At 49.2% G+C, this 16,791-nt stretch overlaps 2 protein-coding genes across 2 annotated transcripts in view; one reads left to right on the forward strand and one right to left on the reverse strand.

The window, feature by feature from the left end:
* Positions 1-4,322: 4,322 nt before the first annotated feature.
* LPL (lipoprotein lipase) overlaps positions 4,323-16,791 on the reverse strand; it is a 28,248-nt gene continuing 15,779 nt past the window's right edge. Inside the window, 5 exon segments of the mRNA NM_001177330.1 lie at positions 4,323-6,143; positions 8,319-8,423; positions 10,433-10,615; positions 12,484-12,604; positions 16,372-16,614. Of these exon segments, the coding sequence (NP_001170801.1) occupies position 6,143; positions 8,319-8,423; positions 10,433-10,615; positions 12,484-12,604; positions 16,372-16,614 (653 nt within the window). The 3' untranslated portion in view covers positions 4,323-6,142.
* On the forward strand, positions 13,913-14,870 carry LOC100340423 (large ribosomal subunit protein mL48). The gene has a single exon (XM_017347278.3). The coding sequence runs from the start codon at positions 14,000-14,002 to the stop codon at positions 14,636-14,638; it is 639 nt and encodes a 212-aa protein (XP_017202767.1). The 5' UTR covers positions 13,913-13,999; the 3' UTR covers positions 14,639-14,870.

Below are 16,791 nucleotides of genomic sequence, written 5' to 3' on the forward strand. Positions count from 1 at the left end.
GTGTTCTGATGGCCAGGCTGTGGGAAGCAAGGAAGAAATTTGGTCTGGAAGTCAGTGTGCTATTCTTAGCCCAAATCTCATCAGAATCAAATGTGGCTCTTTACAAATAATCCCATTATGGGGCCAGCACTGTGGTGTAGCAGTAAAGCCGCCGCCTGCAGTGCCAGCATCCCATATGGGCGCTGGTTCGAGTCCCAGCTGCTCCTCTCCCGATCCAGCTCTCTGCTATGGTCTGGGCAAGCAGTAGAAGATTGCCCAAGTGCTTGGGCTCCTGCACCTACCTGTGAGACCTGGAAGAGGCTCCTGGCTCCTGGCTTTGGACCGGTGCAGCCTCAGCCATTGCGGCCATTTGGGAGTGAACCAGTGGAATCATCCGGAAGACCTCTCTCTCTGCCTCTCCTTCTCTCTCTAACACTGACTTTCAAATAAATAAATAAATATTTGTTTTAAAAAACAAATAATCCCATTATTTTTGGAAGGACTATATTGTTATTAGAACCAAAAATAAAAACCATTACAAAGATAGACACCATAAAGCCAATTGTCCATTATCTTCTGCCTTACCAAAGGAAAGGGGGCTCCTTCAAAATGCAGCCTTCCTGGTAGTTTGAAAATATGATTTTCTAAATATTTGATTTGTTAAAAAAAAGATTTAAGATGCATCCTTCAGGTCAATGCTACTTACGTATCACTGCAAAACAAACTGGTCCAAAATTTAGCTTTGAACATGACAAACGTGTATTATTTCAGTTCCCCTGGGCCAAGAATCTGGGAGTATTCACATGGCTCAGGTTCACAGGGGCCAGCGCTTCTGTCCCTGAGGCTTGCTTGAGTCTGGAGACTCTACTTCGATGCCCTATATTCATGGGGCTGTTAATGACACAACCAGCAGCCATGTGCAGGTTCCAGTTCATCCCTACTTGGCTCCCTCCATGGGGGTGCATGCAATACAGCTTCCTCCCCATGGAGGGACCCAAGAGAGAGCAGCCCCCCTTTGTAGCCTAGTTTGGGGAGTGACATCCATGGCTTTGGCTGTGTATTGCTGGTCACACAAATCAACGTGAGGACCAGACGAGGATACAGATGCTAGAGGCAAGAGTCACTATGGTAACTCGACATGGCAACTTGACACTGTCGTCAATGTCTGTGGCACCCCCAAAGAACTCACCGGGGAGCCTTGCCACTGGCCATGCTGGGCCACTGCAGGGGGTGGGTGGGATTGATGCCGATTCAAGTCAACCCTGGTAGGAAGCCAAGGGAGCTCCCAAAAGATTGTGGAAAATTCACTGTTATCTTTGTTTTATTTATTCTGAGAGACAGAGAGAAAGAGAAACAGCCCATCTATTGGTTCACACCTCAAATGCCCGTAAAGGCCAGAGTGGGGCCAATATAGGTCTCCCTTGTGGGTGGTGGGGATCAAACTATTTCAGCCATCGTCTCTTCCTCCGGAGGCACACGTTAGCAGGAAGCTGGAGTTAGGAGCAGAGCTACGACTCCAACCCAGGCGCTTGGATTTTGGGATGTGTGTGCTCCAAGTGGCATCTTACCCACGATGCCAAAGCCTAGCTCCTGTGCATCTATTAACTCTGTTTTCCCACAAACCCTTCTCAAACCTTCTTGTACCTCTTTTTTTTTTTGACAGGCAGAGTGGACAGTGAGAGAGAAGGACAGAGAGAAAGGTCTTCCTTTTGCCATTGGTTCACCCTCCAATGGCCGCTGCGGCCGGCGCACCTTGCTGATCCGAAGGCAGGAGCCAGGTACTTCTCCTGGTCTCCCATGGGGTGCAGGGCCCAAGCACTTGGGCCATCCTCCACTGCACTCCTGGGCCACAGCAGAGAGCTGGCCTGGAAGAGGGGCAACCGGGACAGAATCCGGCGCCCTGACCGGGACTAGAACCCGGTGTGCCGGCGCCGCAAGGCGGAGGATTAGCCTAGTGAGCCACGGCGCCAGCCTTGTACCTCTTAATAGCAAATGTAGCGTGCTATGTTTGCATAGGAAGCAAACTCGTATTAATCAAGCAGTTTATAATGTGTTTGGGGAAGCAGGATGATACAAATGCGGGAGCATGCACTGGGTTTTTAATGAGTAAGGATCAGTACTAGTTTCATGCGTGTTACTAGCTAGCTGTGCAGCATCAGGCAAGTCCCACACTCTCTGGACTTTTCTTGTCAATCAACAAACGAGGCTGTCACATTGTCTAATAATACTGCTGCTAATTATCTCTGAGAATACTACTTCCAAAAATGCTTACCGATGATATTCTGGATTGTGCTAGAAAATTCCCAGGAAGACTCAGAGGACAATGATCTGTGTCATTATCTTCTAGAAAGTAAGAAAAGACATTTTCAGTAGAACAGGGTTATGGTGGCATTGTCTTGCAGTCAGTTGCCACGTGCTGGGCCTGGGATGGACAAGGTCGTGTTAGAGAACAGTGCCCAAGCACCAGAGTCCTCATTTAGCGGCAAGATGGCGGGGTCCTCACAAGTGTATTTCCACCTGCCCCTGGCTGCTGTCTCTGTCCTCACAGGCCCATGGGAGGCATTTTTAAGGCTTTGTTGAAGCACAATTTAAAGACAGTAACAGGCCGGCGCCATGGCTCACTAGGCTAATCCTCCGGCTGCGGCACTGGCACACCGGGTTCTAGTCCTGGTCGGGGCACTGGATTCTGTCCCGGTTGCTCCTCTTCTTGTCCAGCTCTCTGCTGTGGCCAGGGAGTGCAGTGGAGGATGGCCCAAGTGCTTGGGCCCTGCACCCCATGGGAGACCAGGAGGAAGCACCTGGCTCCTGGCTTTGGATTGGCACAGTGCGCCGGCCACAGCAGCCATTTGAGGGGTGAACCAATGGAAGGAAGACCTTTCTCTCTGTCTCTCTCTCTAACTCTGCCTATCAAAAAAAAGAAAAAAAAAAAGACTGTAACATCCATCAACTGTGTATGGAAGCACACAGTTCAACGGTCTGTAGCACATTTGCAGAGTTGTGCAATCATCACCACAATGTAATTTCTGTCATCATCCAGAGATGCCTCCTGCCCACTTGTTGTCCTTCCAGCCCCCAGCCTCAGGCCACCACCAATCCATCTGCTACATGGGTGAGTTTGCCTTTCCTGGACATTTATATAAGTAGAAGCATGGACATGTGGTCTTTGCCTCTGGCTTCTTCCTTGTAGCAAACGGCTTTGGCTGTGCATCCGTGTTGCGGTATGCATCAAGGGTTCATCCTTTTCATTTGCAAATCAAACCCCATTGTGTGAGAGGGCCATGTTTGATCTCCAGCTGATGCACTCTTGGGGCCTTTAGGAAGATGGGTGCTAAGAACATCTCTGTACAAACCACTGTGGATCTCGGAGTATATACTCAGTAGGGAATTGCTAGGGCCTCTGGATGAAACTCTACGCTCACCCTTTCAAAACCTTCCAAACTGTTTCCCATGTGGCTGCGCCGTTCTACAACCCTATCAACCACCAGCTCAACGGCTCTCATCATTGCCTGTCTCTTTGACCATAGCAACAGGCATGGATGGGCAGTGACCAAGAAAACTGGGGCGATCTCTCCTGTTGGGGGAACCTTGACTCCGGAAGACCCTACACTGATCAAAAAAATTGGGATTGTTGGTTTTTGCATCAGTGGCTTGCTGGAGTGCCTTCTTCCCGACTGTATCAGGAGCAACCCCCGCTGAGCTGCACAGGTGGACTGAACGCTAGTCTTTGAGTCATCAAAGCAAAGGTCGAGAAGATGTCTCCTCCCACTCCCAAACACTCATTTTTTTTTTTTTTTGCACAAGTGCCGCATGCAGTGTAGCTAACAGTGAGACCTCAGAAATAGTGATTGTTTATGCCAGAAAGGGGCCACAATATTTTATACTGATTTAATGTTTCACTTGTGCACTTGTGATAATGCACACTGCGAAGAAGAAGAAGAAGAAGAAGAGGAGGAGAAGGAAAAAGCACATTGCAGGCAAGGAGAGTGCTAGTGTATTTCATTCAGGGAAAATTCTATACTGTTTTCCTCTATAGTTAGATTGAAGGACATCAAAGGCTCTGTATAGTTTTATACAAGTTTGTATTTTTAACTGTGCAATTTCATTCCTAGAATCTGTTATTTACCACCTAGAGTGGTTACTCAGTCAATTCTTGCTGCATGAGTCTGTCCCTAAGCATAAATTGACTTTTTTTTTTTTTGGTGGTTGGGGGGGGGTGGCTAAAATGATACAACGTGATGACTTAGTGTTGTAACAAAATGTCCATTTTATTAAAAGCAAATTCCAATTTATCACATAGGTAAGCAAATTTCTTCCTTTTTTTTTCAAAAAGCCCATTTCATTGGATTACGAGACCAACGCTGCTGAAAGACACCCATGACGTACGCACCACACATCCGCGAAGGCAGGTAGCCATGATAACCTTCCCACTATCTACACAGCCCACTACACACCCACACATACATTTATAGCTAATAAATAAAACTTGAAGCCATAGCGTCGCCAATATCGATAGCCAAGTCTTTAGAAGCCAGAGTTCCCAGTGCCGTGTGGGCATTGGAAGAATCTTTGATGCACCCGCAGTACAAACCCAAATCCAGGAAGTGAATGTGGTAGCAATACTAGGGGAATGCCAGTAACAGACAACACATCAATTTTATTTGGAGAGGGAATTCATTCCAAGCCTGATGGCGACAGTCACAACATTTGTCCTACGTGACACCCACCCACACACAACCCTCTCTCCTAAAATTCCTGGCACAGGGCATCCATGGCAGGCCACCTTCCAAACCAGGGTGCCCGAGGAGCACACACGTGGGCTCCCTGTGGGGGCTAGGGGTGCCGATACACACACGTTCCCAGTCGGTCCCCAGCAAGAGCCTCTGAGCTAGTTGACTTCTTCATTGCTTTATATTAAGATGTAGACGAGCATCCGAAAACTAGGAGACCAGGTCCACAGTCCATCAATAATTGCTCAGGCTCTCTCCGGCAGCTGCCGCCTTGGTGGAGAGGCCTCTGCCTTGCACACGGTGGTGTGTGAGCACTGTTCGTGCGTCTCGCCCAGTAACGTTTCCAGCTGTTTGCTCAGTACGGCCCTTGAGAAAAGTTTGTGAGAGTGTGCATGCTGCAAAAGTTGAACTCGAATACACGCTTCGTTGGCCAAGCCCGAAACAAAAGACACGCACTCAAAAGATAACTGAAGAGTGATGCAGATTAGCCTAGAACTGCACGCTAACGATTGGGCATTAAATGATTTCAAATCCATGAAAAGAATTTGCAGAATCACACAATACAATGATGGTGTCATTTTCTCTCTGCACCACTCGGTTTATGATAGCTGAGTATCACAGGTTCATCTCCACCAGCTACCCGACATTATGAAAATCAAATCATGAGACAAGAAAAACAGGAGGAGGAGGAGGGGAGGGAGGAGGAGGAGGGGAGGGAGGAGGAGGAGGGGAGGGAGGAAGAGAAAGATGAAGCAATGAACAGCAAAGCCCATTAGGAATTACTTGATCTAAGTTATGTGTCTCCTTGCCCTTTTAACTGTCTTAATGCTGGCTGGCAGCACAGACGGGTTAGAAGCTCAGCTCCGTCAGCCCCATTCTCTGTCCCTCTCTTCCCATCCTGGTTCATTCCTGGGCCACATCCTAATGGCCCAGGAAAGAACCACTGGAAAAAGTCAGGTATTTTTACTGCTAAGTAAATAGGTCTGACTCATGGCACAGAAAACCATTTCTTAGATTCAGATTTAAGAGAAAACCTCGAGACAGCGTAAATCCAGAGAGTCTAGAATCCCAATTAAATAGCAGGTCCTAGGCTATGGCCATCGCGCCCCGTGAAGGAACCTTGTTTAACTAGAGACCCAAACTATCCTTATGTTTTTGGCAAAGAACCTAATGCAGTGCTCGTCATAGCTGCTGTCTCTGAAGTTTGCAGAATGTGCTGTTTGGCCACTGTATTCCTCATGTGGAATTAGCCACATTTCAGTATCCAAAACTGTCTCCTAAAAGCAACTAACAAGGATAGAGCTGGGATAACATTCAAGAGAATCCCCTTTCCAACACCCAAAGCACCAGGCATCTTGTGTAAAAGTTGCTTCATGCTTCCCGAGTTCATATGCTGTTTGTTTTTTTTCTTTTTTTGCCTGTAGATTTTCTCAGTTTCTGAAAAAAAAAAAAAGACAAAGGAAGAAGAGAAATTTATGATCTGCTTGCTGTTTTGCTAACCGCCCCTCCTCCACACACACACAAACACACACACACCATTTTTATGATGAAAAGGTTTTCAACCGGAAATTCAGGGCCAAAGGTTGTGAGGAGAAGCCCCAGGGAGCCATGGGAGATGGCTCAGAGAAGGCAGCGGCGCCCAGGACATCTGTCTAGTCACGTCCCGATAAGCAGCGCCTGGCTCAGAGGGCTGAGCCTGCTGATGGCAGCTTTTAGGGGGATTCCTGACTTTCCCATGTGTCAGACAAGAAGGCTGTTCTGTGGCTTTTCACGTGGCATGACACTTGTGTAGAGTTAACAGAGGATGCAAGACAAGAGAACCTTTCATTCGATTGCTTGTATCCTCAGAAGAAATCAACTGCAAAAGACTGCTCGTCTGATTCATAATTACCTCCTAGGGCAAGGTCAGATGCATCAAACAAAGAAGGCGAGGCAGGAAGCAAGGAACAAGACCCTGCCTAGGGGCCAGAAGGTTCAGCCGCTGCCCGCGATGTCAGCGTCCCCTGTAGGAGCTCCACTCCCCATCCAGCTCCCTGCTAACGCACCTGGGGAAGCGTTGGAGCATGGCCCAAGTGCATGGACCCCTGCCACACACGTGGTAGACCCAGATGAGTCCTGGGCTCCTGGGTTCAGCCTGGCCCAGCCCTGGTGGTTGTGCCATTTATGGGTGGGAGATCTCTGTCTCACTCCCTCTCGCTCTCTCTCCCCCTCTCTCCCTTTCTCTCTCTTTCCATCTCTTCCCATCATGTGTGTGTGTATGTGTGTCTCCCTCTTTCTCTGTCACTCTGCCTTTCAAATAAATAAATCTTTTCTAAAACAGCTGCCTAAATACCTGTGGTATCAATAATCCTATAACGGGGTAAAGAATGTGCTGGAAGGCTTTCTCAGAGAAATTCCTAAAACTCACGTAACCGATAAGACCAGTGGTGCTGTGTAAGCATGTAATGGGGGGGGGGGGGTTGTAAAGCTGTGGTGAAGCTGGGGAGAAGGGACGTGGACCTGTGTGTTAGCCGTGTGAGGCATACATGTGTGTATAAACCTTCCTGTGGGAGTCCCTGAGCAAAGGTAAAACTCCTGAAGGCTTGTGATGAGGAACAGTGCAAAGCCTGCACTTAGACAAGCACTGAACTCCCCTGCCTGCCTCCACCCAGGTACTGTGCGCCACTCAGAGTGCATCCCGAGGGCTCTCACACTAATGGTTTTTTGATCTAGCAGGCCTCACCTTACCCCTCAAAGTACACACGTGCCATAATTCCATTTTTGGTAAAAGATGAAAAATAACACTCTACATACGTAGCCAAAGTGCAAGAGGATGTAAATCCAAATATCAGTTTAGCTTGTCCCCGGATGATGGAGTCCCACTAATTTTCTTTTCTGGATGTCTGTTTTGCCTAATCCATCGATGGGGAACACATATAAACTGTATTATAAAGTAGAAACTAACAACAACAGAGCCGCTCCACAAAGAGACGTTCATGTACTTTTGGCGAGCAGACGATTCTTCCTGTGTACTTCTGTCTACAGTGGAACTGGGAAGTGCTTAGCCCATTTCCAGGTGATCCTGTGGCTTTGCTGTGCTTCCTGCTTGTAGGACGGAGGTACTGTTTCCCCCCTTGCCTACCTGTACCCATTAGCACGGGCATCTGGCAGGGCAGCCACTGGAGGAATGCGAACGGCACAGCCCGGGAATTCAGCAAGGGGACAGGAGAGTCACATGCTTGCTCTCCACTTGGCACTGACGCGCTGGAAATTTCAGCTGACAGCTGCCGCACGGATTAGCCTTGAAGGTCAGGTGGCAAAGCCCAGGGGTTGTTTTGAGACAGCAAAGAGAGCCGTCTCCCTGCTCTCACCCCCTCGGCTCCCCATCTCTGCGGGGTCTCAGATGGGGCCTTGCACCTGCCTGTTGGCTCCCCAGGCTGGAGTCTGCGGGCACCGGTGTGGCTGCGGCAGATAGAGTGGGGCAGCTGACTCCCCCGATGCATCCTGGACTGTGCGCAAAGCCACAGCCGCGACTACTCTGTTCTAGGCTCTGAAGACAGCACCTGTCCAGCTGCGCAAGTGCCCCGAGAGGGGCAGCCCAGTCTTCCCAGGGGGCGCTGCCGGGACACTCACCAGCCTGACTTGTTGTTCAGAGACTTGTCGTGGCATTTCACAAACACCAGGGCCGCCTTTCCTTTCTGCAGGTGGGACACTTTCTCCCTGGAGCAGAAGATCACCCTGTGGGAGAGAACGCATGGGCACAGGTCACACAGAGCAGCAGAGGCCACAGCTCAGACATGCACAGCTGTTCAGGTGGGGCCTGCCACCTCCCACTTGGCCACTCTGCTCTGAGATGCCCGTCATTACCGCATCTGGATCGCACAGCTTCAGCGAGTGAGCTAATCAATCTAGAGCAGCCTGCAGACAGCAGGTCAGCCTTAAAGTCACAAGGCTCTCACCCAGAGATGGTCAAGGTCAAGTTCATACCCTTTCCATCTGCACTGGAGAACTAGGGGTTTAGCATTCTGCTAGTCTGGCTAGAGAAATTCAGTCTCTACCTGGCTTTTCCACGTGCAATATCTTGTTGTTGTTGTTGTTGTTATAAAAGCAAATGTTTGGGGCCAGCATCCCATGTCAGAACACTAATTTGAGTCCCTGCTGCTCTGCTTCCATTCCACATCCCTGCTGATGTACCTTGGAAAGTGGCGGAAGATGACCCAAGTGCTTGGGCCCCTGCACCCCTGTGGGAGACCCGGATGTAGGCTTCAGCTGAGGATCTTGTGGCCATTTGGGGAGTGGAACTAGCAGATAAGAAGAGCTCTCCTTCTCTCTCTATCACGCTTTAAAATAGATATTTTTAAAAGATTTATTTTATTTATTTGAAAGAGTTACAGAGAGAAGTAGAGACAGAGAGAGAGAGAGAGAGAGAGAGAGAGAGAGAGAGAGAGAGGTCTTCCATCTGTTGGTTCACTCCCCAAATGACCACAATGGTCAGAGCTGAGCTGAGCTGAAGCCAGGAGCCAGGAGCTTCTTCTGGGTCTCCCATGCAGGTGCAGGGGCCCAAGGACATGGGCCATCTTTTACTGCTATCCCAGGCCATAGCAGAGAGCTGGATTGGAAGAGGAGCAGCCAGGACTCTAACCAATGCCCATATGGGATGCTGGCACTGCAGGCCGGGGCTTTAACCCACTGTGCCACAGCACCGGCCCGAATATTTTTTTAAAAAGCAATGGATAAGGAAAAATAATTTGTCAATTCTCATTTGAAGAATTACTTTTATTAATACTAGCACACTACGGTTTGCAAAACTTTGCACTTTGGTATAAAAGTTTATTCAATCTTGCATGGAACTATATGTAGTTAATTTTATATGTGTGTACATCAGAATGTCCGTGGAAGATGGAATTGACAGATAAGTGTATTTTGGTGTAGAAAAAGCTTCTGAAACCCACTCATAGTTTCTCACAAGAAGACTTTCCCATGAGCTTGTATCCATGTGGGCTGGGGCTGAGACGTACAGTGAGGCCATCTTCGAGACACTGATGATACTAGTTACCATCTTTAAATGGCAAAATAGCCTCTCTCAGGTTTTTTCCATAACCATTTTTTGCTTGCAAGAAACAGCGTGAAATGAGATGCTGACATTCCTGACTTATCAACACAGCTCACACTCCGAATCACTGCGGCCAATTCAGTTTCATGAAGTGCAGGAATACTGGTGCTCCCCCTGCCCCCAGGATGATAATGAAAGAACACTCTTTCAGAAAGTTCTAGGTGGCGCCAGTGCTATATCACAGCAGGTGAACCCATCACCTGTCAGGCCAGCATCTCATTGGGGCACCGATTCCAGTCCCTGATGCTCCGCTTCCTATCCAGCTCCCTGTGAACATGCCTGGGAAAGAAGCAGAAGATGGGCCAAGTGCTTGACCCTCTGCCACCCATGTGGGAGACCCAGCTGGAGTTCCTGGCTCTTGGCTTCAGCCTGGCCCAGCCCCGGCCATTGTAACCAGTTAGGGAGTGAACCAGTGGATGAGAGATCTCTCCCCCCGCCCCCTCTCATTTTCTGTCGCTCTGCCTGTCAAATAAACAAATGTCTATTTGAACATTTAAGTATAATGATGTAGGACATGTATATAGTGCCACCGGCAAGGCTTGCTAAGGTTTGGCCTGAACGTTGAAGGCTGCGGAAATGCTACCCCTGGATAGCGAGCGAGTCTGAAGCCGATGGGGAGAATGGATGGGCTTACTTTTTCTGAGTCTCTCCTGCCTTCACCCTGATCTTCGCAATGGTGAAGCTGGGGCTGCCCCACCAGTCGGCCCAGCTGAAGTAGGAGTCGCTGTTCCACTTGAGTTTCATCATCAGCAACTCCCCAATGTCCACTTCCGTGTAGATGAGGAAGGAGTACGTCTTATTGGTGGACACCTCGGGCCTGGACACAAGGCAACAGATTCGGTTAGTTCTAGAACTCGGCTGGGTTCCCCCTCCTGCCCCATGTCTTCACTTTGCAAATGGCCTTGTTGATTGGGTGATACCTACAACACGGAGAAATGGCCGTTGCTCAAGGTGAATGACAAGGGCAGAATGTATTTTAAACACAGCCACACCCCTCTAATCCATTCCAACATTTATCCCAATGGCATGAGCCAATTAATACAACTCTTAAGAGACAAGAAGTCCTTTAGCCAGTTCTCCATTTTCATGTATCCCTCTTACTGATTTCTAAATACACTTTCAGCTCATCGCAATCACAGTATACAATACAATCCTCTATTTTTCCTATGTTCTGCTCCGCCATGTTTTCCTGACTTTTCTGTCATTATAGTTTTTTAAAAGCTAGGTTGATTTTATTGACTTCTTCAACCACAGTTCCTTTAACCATGGACTCCACGTTGGATCTCTGGTTTCTAATGGATGCGTTATGTGGACCAAGGCAATAAATGTTATCACACACCAGACAGTGCTTTTTAAAGTTCTGTTGACTGCTTCTTCAAGATGAATACTAGAAAAAAGTTAGCCGCATCCCATGTAACAACCTTTCAGGCCTATGGAAATATTGCCACACTGCCTTCCTTAGCTGAACACTCTCTAGTGGCTGGCATACCCAGGGGTGGGTACAAGCACCCCATCCACATCTCATCAACACTCAGTGTGCTATTTTATTCTTTTCTCATATCATAAACATCTTATTATTTTAGGTGAGTGTCAGAGAGGCAGAGACAGAGAGTAAGAGAGATACGCAGTGAGCTCCCGATGACTGGGTCACTCCCCAGATGTTTGTCTGCAATAGCTGGGGCTGGGCCAGGCCAAAGCCAGGAGCTGGGACCCCAATCCAGGTCTCCCTCGGGAGTGGCAGGGACTCAGTTACTTGAGCCATCACCACCACCTGCCAAGATCTGGGTTAACAGGAACCTGGAGGCAGGCATCAAACCCAGGCACCGGGGGATGCAAGCATCTTAATCGGCATTTGAACCACTAGGCTTGCTGCCCACTCCAGCACTGGGTATTTTTTTAAAAAATCTGTTCATTTATTACTTATAAAAATAGATCATAAACTTGACTTAATGTTGCATTCCTCTGATCAGTAATATGTCATGGTTTTTACTATATGTATTTTCTGTATGTCTTACATTTACATTTATAGAGTGATTTCCTGTTCCTGTTGTCCATTTTCTTTAATGTCAAGTCTTTTCAGGGGATTTAATTATTGTTTATTTTAAATAATTGTATAAGAGGAAAAAGCAAATGCAAAATGATTCAGGAAAGGAAAAATTATAGATAGTAAATGAAAGTAAAATGAGCAGGCACTGGCCTCTGCCTGCAGTGCCCACATCCTATATGGGCACTGGTTTGAGTCCCAGCTGCTCCATTTCTGATCTAGCTCCCTGCTAATGAGCCTGGGAAAGCAGCAGAGGACGGCCCAAGTACCTGGGCCCCTGCATCCACATGGGAGACCCAGAAGAAGCTCCTACATCCTGGCTTTGGCTTGGCCCAGTCCTGGCCGTTGTGGTTATCTGGGGAGTGAACCAGTGGATGGAAGATCTCTCTCTCTCTCTCTCTCTCTCTCTCTCTCCCTCTCCCTCTCCCCCTCCCCCATAACTCTGCCTTCAACTCAATAAAATGCATCTTTTAAAAAAGAAAGAAAACAAGATGGCCCCAGTTGAGAGGATTTTCTTTCCCAACACAAAACAGAGCGAAGGCCCAGTTTCTCCATCCAGAGCCTGTTTTCTGGTACAACATCCCCTTCTGTTTCTCAGACTCAAGCCCACGCGTGGCAGGCAGAGCCCCGGGACTACTCACAGGGTGAAGGGAATGTTCTCACTCTCGGCCACGGTGCCGTACAGAGAGATCTCGAAGGCCTGGTTGGTCTGCGTTTGGCTTTCGGTCCCGGAAAAGTGGATCTTTACTTGGTAATGGAAGACTGTAGGGGAGGAAGGCAGGGCGAGTGCCCGTCAGTCTTTATAGAAACCCCACGGCCCACAGTTGGGTGATGCAGGCCCCCGGCACGCATCTCGCCGGAGACTCACAGGGAGCACGCTCATTCCACAGTGTCTGCCTGGCTCAGGAAGGTTTGCTCGTGAACACAAAGTGTTCACACCTAGAAAAATCCAGAGCCTCAATTCTATACCCTCACAGAAAAGTGTGCTTGGAGCATGCCCAGCGGAGGCAGGAGTCTTTGCTGGGCTCCTGGGAAGGTTAAACTGAAAAGTCCCGAGTTGCACCTTGTCTTGGGCATTTTTTTGCTTTAGCAACCTGCACCGCGCAAGCGCATCCGGCACCTGTGCCCTTGCAAGATGGGTGGGTGTTTCTTCCTGTTCACCAGCTTTTTGTCCACCCCACCCCCTTCCTTGACTGCAAGCTCCTTCCAGTCAGACCACCTTGTGTTTCCTCTTTATTTGAAAGAGAAAACAGCAGGCCTGGAACGCAGCTGCTATGACATGACAGAGGAAAGTGAGGTTGGGCCAAGGCACACTCCGGGAGGCGGCCGCCATGGCTCCAGTCACTGGGTTCCTGCCACCCACGTGGGAGACCTGGATGGAGCACCGGTCTCCCAGCTTTGACCAATGGCCCAATCCTGGCCATTGAAGGCATTTGGGGAGAGAACCAGTGGATGAGAGCTCACTCTCTGTCTCTGTCTCTGTCTCTGTCTCTCTCTGTCTCTCTCTCTCTCCCTATCTTTCAAATAAATAATCTGCTTTTAAAAAAAAAGAGAGTTATATTGATGCTTTTTCTTCTGTATCTCCAGATAGTTGGCCACATGTTTTCTTACTTCTCACTTATATTGCTGTCTATTAAACATACTTTCTCTTCAGCTAGGACACAGATGTCATAATGTTAATGGTTTAGAATTTGGCAAAGTCCAGCTGTGGGCTGCATGAGTGGTTTGCTCTGATGAACCAATTCCCAGGACCTTGCATTGATGGGGAGCTTCCAACAACAACCCCTACTTTGTTTACAAATTTCTCTTTTGACAACAAAAATAACAGCCAGATACTGGCTATAAACAAAACAAAAGAAAACAAAACAAAATAAAATCCTCACAGCTACTAAGAGAGAAGAGGATATGAGTTCGCAGTCAAACGGAGCCCTGGGAGGCAGCACTAGAGGCCAGCGTGGGGGAAGCTGGGAGCTCCAGGTGACCCTGCACAGGTGACCCTGGAGTTGGAAGGGCGGGCTGCCCAGGTGAGTGAGGGCTTCTGTCTCCAAGATAGAAGCCCTTTCCGATCAAGGCCGGCAGCGATTACAGACGTCCCAGAATCGCGGCTGTTGGCGCGGACCTTCGGTTTCCACAGCTAAGAGGTCGCAGCAGGAAAGGATGAGCGGAACCCTGGGAAAGGTGCTGTGCCTGAGGAGCAATATCATTTTTAAGCAAGTGGTTTCCCTCTTAAGAGTCAGAACTTCAGGAGAGAATCCCATTTATTCTGCAGGTGGCATTCTACTGAGCACCAGTCGGCACTACAAGTCAAAACCCACCCATGGCATTGGACGATACAAGCACCTAATTAAAGCTCAGGAGCCCAAGAAGAAGAGGGGAAAAGTAGAAGTGAGACCCATCAATTTGGGGACAGATTATGAATATGGGGTTTTAAACGTTCACCTCACTGCCTACGACATGACCCTGGCAGAGAGTTACGCCCGATACATTCACAACCTCTGCAACCAGCTTTCCATTAAAGTTGAAGAAAGTTACGCGATGCCCACCAAAACCATGGAGGTGTTGCAGCTGCAGGATCAAGGCACCAAAATGTTCGTGGACTCAGTCCTTACCACACACGAGCGAGTGGTTCAGATCAGCGGTTTGAGTGCTACATTTGCAGAGATTTTCTTGGAAATAATCCAGAGTAATCTTCCTGAAGGAGTCAGACTGTCAGTGAGGGAGCACACCGAAGAAGACTTCAAAGGACGGTTCAAAGCCCGGCCTGAACTAGAAGAACTATTGGCCAAACTGAACTAGCGCACATGCATTCATGCCAGCACTGGTGAGAGCGAGTGCCACGGAGAGGACCTTCCTGAGTGTCAGAGCTAAGCAGGAGAACCTAATCCTAGATTTCATAACTTCTTGTTCCCGTAGCCAGGAATGCCTGCTCTCCCGTGGCTGTGCTTGCCACTTCTCGCCCCATCTCCCGTGTCTTCCATTTAATAAAAATCTGTCATCAAAAAAAAAAAAAAAAAAAAAAAAAAAAGAAGCCCTTTCCATACACACACTTCCTGGTTCTGAAAAGTCAGGGGATCCCAGGGTTCCCTCCCGCCTCTCTAAAGGGGTTCCTTGAAGGACAGAGGCTCCAGCCTCCATGCCACCAAATGTACCTGTGCACATTCCAACAAGCCACATTTACGTCTGGGCACCTACAGCAGATGCGTTGTTCCCTTGGGAAGTTCTCCAGTGGCGCTTGCCTCATGGCACAGCGGGTTCAGCCGCTGCGGGCGACACCAGCATCCCCTATCAGAGCTGGGTTTGCATCCCAGTTGCTCCAGTTCTCATCCAGCTCCCTGCTCATATGCCTTGGAAGGCAAGTGGAAGATGGCCCCAGCACCCAGGTGGGAGACCCAGATGAAGCTCCTTGCTCTTGGCTTTGACCTGGTCCAGCCCCAGCTGTTACAGCCATTCAGGGAGTGAACCAGCAGATGCAAAATCTCTCTCTTCTTCTCTTTTCCCCTCTCTCTCTGTGACTCTGCTTTTCAAAGAAAACAAATCTTAAAAATAGGAAGTTATTCTTTTTTTAATTTTTTAATTTTTTAATTTTTTTTGACAGGCAGAGTGGACAGTGTGAGAGAGAGACAGAGAGAAAGGTCTTCCTTTGCTGTTGGTTCACCCTCCAATGGCCACCGTGGCCGGCGCACTGCGCTGATCCGAAGGCAGGAGCCAGGTACTTATCCTGGTCTCCCATGGGGTGCAGGGCCCAAGTACTTGGGCCATCCTCCACTGCACTCCCTGGCCAGAGCAGAGAGCTGGCCTGGAAGAGGGGCAACCAGGACAGAATCTGGCGCCCCGACCGGGACTAGAACCTGGTGTGCTGGCGCCACAAGGCGGAGGATTAGCCTAGTGAGCCGCGGCGCCGGCCCGGAAGTTATTCTTTATTTGTTCCCTTGCTCGGGCTGCCCCTGGACTGCACGGAAGCCTGCTTTCCTGACATGTGCCTCTCTGCCCCTGCTCTCCGCCTACTCCTCTCCCATTTCCAACTCCGCTCCTTTAGGTCTTGCCCTAAGCAAGAGGTCAAACTTGAAATCCAAGTGGGGAAACAAATTCATGGCAAAATGGAGCTATCTTAGAAGGTTTGGTATATTCTCATGCTCGAGGTCAGCTCCACTTTAGAATACAGATGGCTCTTGCCTTTGTGCAGAGCCAAGTTTAGAAATGGCAAACTGAGGCCGGCGCTGTGGTGTAGCGGGCAAAGCCGCCACCTGCAGCGCTGGCATCCCATATGGGCGCCGGTTCTAGTCCTGGCTGCTCCACTTCTGATCCAGCTCTCTGCTATGTCTTGGGAAAGCAGTAGAGGATGAGAACAGGGTCTCCCTGGCCTTGGCAATTAGGGGAATGGAGAAGAGTGGCTCTCTCCCTCTCACAACGAGGGTTTCCTGCATCACTTTGCTATCTCTGCTGCGACAGACAGACGAGTGTGCATGACGCCACAGGCGTGGCCAAAACAGGCCTCCTGCTTTTCCCTGGTACAGCAGCGCCCGGCCTACCTTTGTAGGGCATCTGGGCGCGAGTCTTCAGGTACATCTTGCTGCTCCTTTTGGCCCGGACCTTGTTGATCTCATAGCCCAGGTTGTTGCAGCGGTTCTTCCGGCAGCTCAGGCACAGCCCCTTCTCAAAGGCTTCCTTTGAGGTGCACCGGTAGGCCTTGCTGGGGTTCTCCTCATTCAGCAGTGAGTCGATGAAGAGGTGGATGGAGCGTTCGTGGGAGCACTTCACAAGCTGGTCCACATCTGGGGAGAGAGACACATGAGCTTCCAGTTGTGTGGCTATCGTCCATGGGCCTCTAAGACAGGGACTCCTCCATGCGTCTAAGACAGGGACTCCTCCATGGGCGTCTAAAACAGGGACTCCTCCATGCGTCTAAGACAGGGACTCCTCCATGCGTCTAAGACAGGTGCATATGGTGT

Source organism: Oryctolagus cuniculus, chromosome 8 (genome assembly GCF_964237555.1).
Source record: "Oryctolagus cuniculus chromosome 8, mOryCun1.1, whole genome shotgun sequence".
In the NCBI taxonomy this organism is placed as follows: Eukaryota; Metazoa; Chordata; class Mammalia; order Lagomorpha; family Leporidae; genus Oryctolagus; species Oryctolagus cuniculus.